At 40.7% G+C, this 11017-nt stretch overlaps 1 protein-coding gene across 9 annotated transcripts in view; it reads left to right on the forward strand.

Moving 5' to 3' along the window:
- Positions 1-8185, forward strand: part of EMID1 (EMI domain containing 1) — a 224204-nt gene extending 216019 nt beyond the window's left edge. For 6 of the 9 annotated variants that reach the window (XM_077296643.1, XM_077296661.1, XM_077296670.1 and 3 more), the window contains one exon: positions 7145-8185. In XM_077296643.1, coding sequence (XP_077152758.1) covers positions 7145-7281 — 137 coding nt within the window. In that variant the 3' untranslated portion in view covers positions 7282-8185. The remainder of the gene's footprint in view (positions 1-7144) is intronic. The other 3 variants (XM_077296635.1, XM_077296653.1, XM_077296678.1) reach the window with 2 other exon arrangements.
- The last annotated feature ends 2832 nt before the right edge of the window (positions 8186-11017 follow it).

An 11017-nucleotide genomic window follows, 5' to 3' on the forward strand; every position in this document is an offset into this window, starting at 1 on the left:
TGACATTACAGCCCTTGTGGTATAATTAGGTAGATCACTAAGTGCGCATGTTGACTGTGTAGTCTTGGTGCATGTGCTGTAACTATGCACGAGGCATGTGTGTAACGACAACTGCACGCTTCTGACCCTGACTTGTTTTGGAACTGATTTTCAACTATTCTCACAGATGAACTAGTACAATTTGTAGCACTGTCTGCAATAATGGAGAAATAATTTGTATGTATTTCATTAACCCATAATTACAAGTGGATCACATTTCTATTTTGTAGAGGGTAACTGTCAGCAGGTCCTTTGCGGCACTGGATTGCCTTTTTATTCAGCACATTCTTTTTCGAGAAGAGCAAATTTGTTGCACTGATGCCACAGCCCAGTACAGATCTTTACAGGAATAGGTGCATATAGAAATGCCTACCCAAACTTAGGAAGACCATGGGAATCTAACAGATTTTCAATCCTGAGCAGATGTTTCATTACATGATGTATCTGTAGTGAGTAGTGGTCACTTTCCCATAAAATGAGAGGATGGGGTTCCCCTGGGATGCCAGTTTTCGCTTTTTAATCAAGTATGATGCTCTGCACAAAAGGCTTAATGCCCAACACTGTATTATGGCTCTGTCCATAGGGCTATAATATTTTTTTTGTTAGATTCATGCAGAATGGTAAGTTTTAATGTGTATTGTGATAAGGGTAGGTTTACACGAGCGTAAAAAAATCGTTCAGAATTTCAACCAGAAAATGCTATTTTTTTTCTCACTTGTTATCAGTGTGCAGTCTATATGCAGTCCGATCCTATATTGTGACTTCCAATTTTTTTTTGTTACGGGATCTTTTTCCGGCGCAGATTCAGTTAGTGAAAAGAATCGCTCACAAGCACTGTCCCATTAAATAACATTGGTCCTAGTGATGTCCATTGTTTTCTCGGACAGGACTTGGACCGATAATTGTTATGATCCTTAGTGGCTGAGGATCAGAGAATGAACGAGCTAAGTTACTGAACATAGAACGAGCTCTAGGGAGGTGGTAACTGGACTGACCGCAAACCTGATCCTAACCAAACACACTAAAGGCAGCCGGTGAACGTGCCTAAATTCCTGGACGTCTCGACGCAGCCTGAGAAACTTGCTACCCCTATAGAGAAAGTAAGACCTCACTTGCCTCAGAGAAATGACCCCAAAGATATAGGAAGCCCCCAACAAATAATAACGGTGAGGTAAGGGGAAAATACAAAACGTAGAAATGAAAACAGATTCAGCAAATGAGGCCCACTAATACTAGATAGCAGAAGACAGGCAGGGAACTGTGCGGTCAGTAAAAAACCCTATACAAAATATCCACGCTGAGAATTCAAGAACCCCCACACCAACTAACGGTGTGAGGGGAGAAACTCAGCCCCCTAGAGCTACCAGCAAGCAAGGAAATCACATATTATCAAGCTGGACAAGGACAAGTAAATAACCAAGAAACATATTGAACACTGATGAGCAAAAAATAACCAAACAGAAAACTTAGCTTCTCTTGGAGAGACTGATAGCGAAGGACTTCAGGAGAGATCAAAATAGCACTGAATACATCGACAGCAGGCAAACACTGAAAGTCCAGGTGAGCTAAATAGGAAACCAGCTAACAGATAACGAGACAGCTGATCCAGCCTCAGACCTGCAGAATGACACAAAGAGCCGCCAGAGGGAGCCCAAAGACAGCACTCACACAGTACCACTTGTGACCACAAGAGGGAGCCCAAAAACAGAGTTCACAACAGATAATACAGCCATGTGAACAATTCCTGAGACTTCTCTCCTATATGCATTGCTTCTTTCATTAGAAGGAACCATACAGTGATACAAAAGGGTCCATTGTAAAGATGTTCACTCATCTCTGCCATATGCAGGAGACCTAAAGCTTATTAGATATAAAAAGAGGCATAGTGGACATAGTATACTGTACATTACTGTGAAAAAGTTTTAGGCAGGTGTGGAAAAAATGCTGCAACGTAACAATGCTTTAAAAAATAGAAGTGTCAGTTTATTTTTATCAATTAACAAAATACATAGAGAAACTTAAAGCAGATCAATATTTGCTGTGATCACACTTAGCCTTCAAAACAGCATCAATTCTTCTAGGTACCCTAACATGCACAAAATTAGAGATATTAAAGAGTTATAGTCAGGCGCATGGTTAACCAGTTGTACCAAACAGGTGATTATGATCATTTTCATGTGAGTTGAAACAAGAAGACAGCTGTGTAACAGGCTTAAAATTGGACAAGGAACAGCCAACATCTACTAGAAAGGTGAGTTTGTGGAAGACCGTGTCAAAGGTCATACACTCAGGCACACTGAGAACTGCAACAAACACAAGGTAGTTATACGGCATCAGCAAGATCATTCCCAGGCAAAGATTTCAAAGCAAAGACTGGAGTTCCAAAATGTGCTATTCAAGCATTTTTGAAGAAATGCTAAAAAAAAGGGGCAACTTTGAGGACTGTAGACACTGTGGTCAGCCAAGGAAACTTAGTGCAGAAGATGAAAGACACACCATGCTTCAAAATCGTAAGATGTTCAGCAGTGCCATCAATTCAGAACTAGCAGCAATCAGTAGGAGCCAGTTAAACCCATCTACTGTTCAGAGAAGTATGTCCAAAAGTGGTCATGGAAGAATTGTGGTCAAAACCCCATACCTTCGACATGGAAACAAGACCAAGTAACTCCGTTATGCAAGAAAACATAAGATCTGTGGGGCTAAAAAAATGTCAGCAGGAGCTCTGGACTGATTAATCAAATTTGAAGTAATTGGCTGTAACAGAAGCAAGTTGTTCTCCGGATGGCTGGGGAGAGGTACAATAATGAGTTTCTGCAGGCAACAGTGAAGCAAGGGGGAGGTTCCTTGCAAGTATGTGACTTCATTTCAGCAAATAGAGTTTAATATTTGGTCAGGGTTCATGGTGTCCCCACTGCTGAGAAATACCGACAGATACTTATCCATCATGCTATACCATCAGGGAGGCATCTAGTTAGCTCCAAATTTATTGTGCAGCAGGGCAGCAATCCTGAACATGCAGCCGATGTCATTAAGAACTGTTTTCAGCATAAATAATAAGTCCTGGAAGTGATGACATTGCTGAAACAGAGCCCTATTCTCAACATCAAGTCTGTCTGGGATAACATGAAAGCGACAGAAGGATTTTCTCAAGCCTACATCCACAGAAGATCTGTGGTTAGCTCTCCAATATGTTTGGAACAACTTCCCTGCTGAGTTTCAAAAACTATGTGCAAGTGTTCATAGAAGAATTGATGCTGTTTTGAAGGCAAAGGATGTTCACACCTAATATTGATTTGATTTACAATTCTCTTTTGTTCGTTCAGTTTGCATCTTGTTAATTGATTAAAAATACTATTAGCACTTTTATTTTTTAAAGTACCGTATTCTTACTTTGCAGCATTTTTACACACCTGCCTAAGACTTTTGCACAGTGCTGTATGTACAACTTGTAAAGCTGAACGATGGTGGGTAAGGGACCCGGCATTTAAGCAGCTTCCGATTGTCTATTAGATGCCAGGAAAGAGAGCTAAATAATTTAATTGGTTGCAAATGCTTGAATATGAGAGGATTTCAGTGTTGGAAAGCAGTTGGCCCATATACTGTTATTGCACAGGGACCTTCTGCTGTCTGCGTGGGACCTGCTGACAGACTCCGTTTAAGTGTACTCTGGAGAAAATAAAATAGGACAGCATTCATGTAGAAGGAGATTGCTTCTATATATTTAATCACTGGATTCTGCTTCCTTTAAGAAACATTGCAGCCTGATATCACTGGGTGCAAAATACACAGTGTGTAACAATATTTGTTTTTTTTTTGTGCACAGCGTTCTAAAGATTTCAAACAGTTTCTATATTGTTCACAGCACAGACCCTAGGAGTTCAATATCTTTTAAAGAAACGTTTCGATTCCCCGACATAATCATAGGGACAGAAGCATTTAAATAAATAACTCCTGTAGTATGGCAATTTGTAAGTTGTCTGCATTAGTAGATTTTGCATGTCGCCACGCTCCTAAATGTGTTGTTTACTTTGATTACATTTGCAGAACAAGCATCTGACAAATCTAAAAGTTCCCTTCTCCCTGCTTTCTAGTCATGTTTTTTTGGGTGGTGAATAGTTGTTTTGGACCAATTGATCGACCTCTGCAATAGGTGATTGATGGGGGGAGGGGGTAAGAGACCACGTAAGTCAGGATTTGCTTTAAGAATGGCCCAGTGTTTGTTCAATATATCTCTATTTTCCTTCGCTCTGTCAAATGAACCAATAATTCTTAGGATGGAGTTGGCCTCGTCTTTCTTTTTAGGTCTTAATAACTCTGATCTCTGACATGAAATTGCCATCTTGAAGGCCTCATTCAGAGCACTTCTTGTAAAACCTTTTTCTCTCAAAACTTAATATGCAGATAACGAGCCTGATAAAAAAAACTTAGAAAGTGATGAGCAGTTCATTCTGACACGAAGGTATTGCCCTTTTGGTATCCCGCTCCCATCTTAATAGGTCATTCGTACTGGTAGGTTTATGGAATATTTCTGTCAATAGATGTCCTGTCTCATATCTTCTTTTTTAATGTCTAGAAAATTAATCACATCTTGATTAATTTTAAAAGTGAATCTTAAGCCAAAGGTGTAGTCGTTAAGTTCTCTAACAAAGCTACTGAACGACTCTACATCTCCTGACCATAGGATGAGAATGTCGTCTATGTAGCCTCCCCAGAAAAGTATCTGGGGCACCACCAAGACGTGACTCACTCAACAAAAAATGATGGTGTCCTAGTACCAGGCCTGGAGCAAATTTACATATGTATGGGCACATGGGCTCCCCATTACAGTGCCTCTGAGCAGGCGGTAGAACTTGCAATCAAAGTTGAAATAGTTCTGTCTAAGGGATTATCTTTTGTTCCCACTAATAGGTACAATGAATGTGAATGGGTTTAAGACATGAACTTGTTTTTGTGCAAATTAAAATGGGAAAAAAATTTAAAACCCATGATCAGGCAGAGTGTCTCTCTTTTGGGTATTACTGAGGAACATCTTTCCAATGTAAGAATTCTCGCTGACATTTGGGAGGATGGTAAAAGGCAGATGGGGAGGGTCCGTTTACAAACTTAGGACCAAATAGCAAAAAGATGCCCCCATGTATGGAATTCACCAGTATTGACATTTACCAAGTTGGTCACCGATGAAATGAGGAATGAGCTAAACCAAAAAGAATTATCAATTTATCCTATGATCATAGAAAGCATTGGAAGATCTTGCTAGGAATGAAAATATTATCAAAGCCTCTGATAAAGGTGGAAACTTGGCAATTATGGACTATAAGACCTTCTATGCACTCCCCAAAATAGACAAGGGTCTGAGTCCATTGAAGGGGCTCCACATTGTCTCTGGGATCAATTCCATCTCCCAAAATTGCAGCGTCTATGTTGATAAGTTCCTTAGACCCTTTGTTGTTGCCCCTCTCTCCTATATAAGGGACACATCTGACCTCATACTTAGACTGGAAGATGTGACTATTGGGACAGGCACACAGTTAGCCTCAATAGACATAGAGGCGCTTTACAGTACCATTCCTCTCGAAGCTGGCCTCAAAGTAGCGGAACACTTCCTTAGATCTAGGGGGACACATCTGATTCGTCACAATAGTTTTGTTTTGGAAGTGCTAGACTTCATATTAAAACATAACTATTTCACCTGTGATGATAAGTTCTACCTCCAACTCAGGGGTACTGCAATGGGGAGCCCATGTGCCCCTATTTACATATATAAATTTGCTCCTGGGCTGGTAAGCGGACACCATTGTTTTTGGTGAGGGAGTCGAATCCTATGATCAGGGGATGTAGAGTCATTCAGTAGCTTTGTTGGAGAACTTAACACCAACACCTTTGGCCTTTTGAAGTTAATCAAGATGTGATTAATTTTCTAGACCTTAAAAAAGGAAGAGATGAGACAGGGCATGATTGACGGAAATATTCTGTAAACTTACCAGTAAGAATCATCTATTAGGATGGGACAGCCATCACCTGGTGCCCTAAAAAGAGGGATACCAAAAGGGCAGTACCTTCATGTCAGAAGGAACTGCTCATCATTTCCCAAGTTTTTTGATCAGGCTTGTGATTTACTCAATAGGCTTTGAGAAAAAGGTTATCCAACAAGTGCTCTGAATGAGGCTTCAAGACGCCAATATCATGTATTAGATCAGAGTTATTTTAAGATCTAAGAAGAAAAAAGAGGTTGAGTCCATCCTAAGAATTATTGGTAGAAAGGAAATTAGAGATGTATTGACCAAACATTGGGACATTCTTAATGGAGATCCTGACTTATGTGGTCTCTTACCCCCTCTCCATCAATCATCTATCGTAGAGGCAGATCAATTCAAGATTAATTGGTCCATACCAACTATTCCAAAAAAATACCAACATGGCTAGAAAAGAGGGAAAAAACAACTTTTAGATGTGGCAGATGCAAGTTCTGCAAATATAGTATATCAAAGTAACTAACACATTTAGGAATGAAGCGACAAACAAAATCTACCAATGCAGACAATTTACAAACTGGTATACTACAGGAGTTATTTATTTAAACGCTCTTGTCCCTATAACAATGTCGGAAAAACAAAACAAGAGTTCAGGAGGAGGGTGGGGGATCACAACAGTTATCTTTTGAAGAAAGTAGAATCCATGTATTAAATACATATAATACATTAGTCACCAGTAACTTTAAAAAGGTATACATTTTTATACAATTTTCAACAAAGTACAACATTTACACAACAAGTAACAGTGTTGACTACTACTGCTGAAAATGAAATACTAACATTATCTGGCGATTACATTTTTATGCCGCTGTCTGTGGTTAAATGTAGATGCCCAATAATTGCACCCAGTAGTTGTAGATATATTGATATAGAAAGTACTTACCTGCTGAAGAGTTTGCATTAATCTGGAATGTTTACTTGTGTTCCTTATGTATTCAGCATTAATTCACTCTTTTGGAGGCATAAGATTAGTTGGTAAACTATGAAGCCCAAGGAATAATAATAAGGTTTTGGCATATCCTATTTTGAGTTTGTCTCTCATACATTATCACATTTTATTTCCCTCCATTTAGAAACAGACCCAGGGTCTGGTACAGAACCATCGCCAACCAGCGCCAGTGGATTCTACAGGGGAAGGCGTAATGGTCCACTGTTTCACAAAAATCTACTACAATCACAAAACGATGAGGAAGAAGATGAGAACTATTGAATATTTCGTTTTGCCACCGACAACCTTACTAGGCTTTTATATCCACTGTGGCTCATATTTGTACACTGTTTTCTTACTCTTAAAGAGAGTCCAAGGGTTTGTGGTTTTCTGGAGACATGTTCAAGGTCCGGATTTAAAGATATTACTGCACGAATTCACATGACATATTCATGTTTGTGGTTCTTTCATACAGTATATATGCTCCGGCAGGACACCTATAAAAGTCTCGGCTCGTGTCTGTTCCTTGCATATGGGTTTGAAACCTTTTCAAGTTGTGAGCTACAACAAACAAAAAAGGATTCCAGTTTTGTTGCTTTTGCATAATACATTTTGTGTGACTATAATGGGAAAGAATGGAAGAGCGTGGGAATGGTACTTAAATTATTACCTTCAATAAAATTGAAGGTTTTACTGGTAATTTCTACATGGGCACCAGCTGGTCAGATCGTCATTCTTCTACTACAGAAAGATTCTATAATGGCTGAATCGAAAATAACTATTTGCTTCACCTGTCTATACGGTAATACAAATGATATACAGAAATCACGATTCACGACCAATGAGTTGCCTAGTAGATATTAAGTAGAATGAGAAAAGAAAACACCTTCCAGATTATTTACTACAGATCATAAGTAAGAAGACATTATTAATAATAATAAATAATAATAAAGAGATTATCATGACGGCTGCAACCAATTCTGAAGATAAGTTTGGTGTAGTGCCACACTTTACATGAAAGAAAAGCGATAATCATAAAAAAATCAAGAGGTTAAAAAATTAGATTGGTGTGATTCTATTGATAAGAGGTTGTGTAATATTTTTTCTTGTGTACACGTGTATTATTTTAAATCCACAATAGGAAAAACAAGTTGTATAAAAAAAAATAAAACATTTTTTTATTGAATGTTATTTGGCAAAGTTAATCATACCCAACAATTACAATAAGATTTTTTTCACTGTATTATTCTATCACCCTATGATATTACACCCTATTCTATCACACGTTCAGCATTTGGTCAGTATTTTACATCAGTATTTATAAGACAAAACCAGGAGTGGGTGATAAATACAGAAGTGGTGCATATGTTTCTGTTATACTTTTCCTCTGATTGTTCCTCTCCTGATTTTGTCTTACAAATACTGATGTCAAATACTGACCAAATACTGCTAGTGTGAACGTGGCCAAAAAGAGATCAGTTGATTGTTACCAAGGTGGTGATGAGATGTTAAGATCAGTGTTAGAGCAATGTCACTGGATGTTCTGGATTACATAGACGAGTATGTATTAGGCCAGGGGTGGGAAATTAATTTCCCCAAGGGGCACATGAGAAACTGTGACTGTTGTGGAAGGCCAAACCAATAGGCTGAAATTAATTCTCATAATTATTACCATATTAATTATAATTATTTTATATTAATTGTATCACTTAATATTGAGCAGAATTAAGTATGCTGACATCTCCTCATATACCGTTTGAGCCCGCACACAGCCCCTTCTATATATCACGAGCGCACACACATCCCCATATACCATATATAAATATATACCATGTATATACCATTAGAGACCCCCCCATACCCTCTCCATGATCAGCATGAGAGCCCCATAGCCTCCTGTTATGGTTCTCAATGGCAAGAGAACATAGCCCAGCAAACATAAGAACTAGCTCTTGGAAGGATGGAAACTAAACTGACCATGAACTAAACCTGCCGCACAACTAACAGTAGCCGGGTAGCGTAGCCTGCGTTTTATCCCTAGACGCCCAGCGCCGGCCGGAGGACTAACTAATCCTGGCAGAGGAAAATATAGTCCTGGCTCACCTCTAGAGAAATTTCCCCGAAAGGCAGACAGAGGCCCCCACAAATATTGGCGGTGATTTTAGATGAAATGACAAACGTAGTATGAAAATAGGTTTAGCAAAATTGAGGTCCACTTACTAGATAGCAGGAAGACAGAAAGGGCACTTTCATGGTCAGCTGAAAACCCTATCAAAAAACACCATCCTGAAATTACTTTAAGACTCTAGTATTAACTCATAACATCAGAGTGGCAATTTCAGATCACAAGAGCTTTCCAGACACAGAAACGAAACTACAGCTGTGAACTGGAACAAAATGCAAAAACAAACAAGGACTAAAGTCCAACTTAGCTGGGAGTTGTCTAGCAGCAGGAACATGCACAGAAAGGCTTCTGATTACAATGTTGACCGGCATGGAAGTGACAGAGGAGCAAGGCTAAATAGCGACTCCCACATCCTGATGGAAACAGGTGAACAGAGAGGATGATGCACACCAGTTCAATTCCACCAGTGGCCACCGGGGGAGCCCAAAATCCAATTTCACAACAGTACCCCCCCCTCAAGGAGGGGGCACCGAACCCTCACCAGAACCACCAGGGCGATCAGGATGAGCCCTATGAAAGGCACGGACCAAATCGGAGGCATGAACATCAGAGGCAGTCACCCAAGAATTATCCTCCTGACCGTATCCCTTCCATTTGACCAGATACTGGAGTTTCCGTCTGGAAACACGGGAGTCCAAGATTTTTTCCACAACGTACTCCAACTCGCCCTCAACCAACACCGGAGCAGGAGGCTCAACGGAAGGCACAACCGGTACCTCATACCTGCGCAATAATGACCGATGAAAAACATTATGAATAGAAAAAGATGCAGGGAGGTCCAAACGGAAGGACACAGGGTTAAGAATCTCCAATATCTTGTACGGGCCGATGAACCGAGGCTTAAACTTGGGAGAAGAAACCCTCATAGGGACAAAACGAGAAGACAACCACACCAAGTCCCCAACACAAAGCCGGGGACCAACCCGACACCGGCGGTTGGCAAAAAGCTGAGTCTTCTCCTGGGACAACTTCAAATTGTCCACTACCTGCCCCCAAATCTGATGCAGCCTCTCCACCACAGCATCCACTCCAGGACAATCCGAAGATTCCACCTGACCAGAAGAAAATCGAGGATGAAACCCCGAATTACAGAAAAAGGGAGACACCAAGGTGGCAGAGCTGGCCCGATTATTGAGGGCAAACTCCGCTAAAGGCAAAAAAGCAACCCAATCATCCTGATCTGCAGACACAAAACACCTCAAATATGTCTCCAAGGTCTGATTCGTCCGCTCGGTCTGGCCATTAGTCTGAGGATGGAAAGCAGACGAGAAAGACAAATCTATGCCCATCCTAGCACAGAATGCTCGCCAAAATCTAGACACGAATTGGGTACCTCTGTCAGAAACGATATTCTCCGGAATACCATGCAAACGGACCACATTTTGAAAAAACAGAGGAACCAACTCGGAAGAAGAAGGCAACTTAGGCAGGGGAACCAAATGGACCATCTTAGAGAAACGATCACACACCACCCAGATGACAGACATCTTCTGAGAAACAGGAAGATCCGAAATAAAATCCATCGAGATGTGCGTCCAGGGCCTCTTCGGGATAGGCAAGGGCAACAACAATCCACTAGCCCGAGAACAACAAGGCTTGGCCCGAGCACAAACGTCACAAGACTGCACGAAGCCTCGCACATCTCGAGACAGGGAAGGCCACCAGAAGGACCTTGCCACCAAATCCCTGGTACCAAAGATTCCAGGATGACCTGCCAACGCAGAAGAATGAACCTCAGAAATGACTTTACTGGTCCAATCATCAGGAACAAACAGTCTACCAGGTGGGCAACGATCAGGTCTATCCGCCTGAAACTCCTGCAAGGCCCGCCGC

The sequence above is a fragment of the Ranitomeya variabilis genome, chromosome 1, assembly GCF_051348905.1.
Source record: "Ranitomeya variabilis isolate aRanVar5 chromosome 1, aRanVar5.hap1, whole genome shotgun sequence".
Taxonomy (NCBI): Eukaryota; Metazoa; Chordata; class Amphibia; order Anura; family Dendrobatidae; genus Ranitomeya; species Ranitomeya variabilis.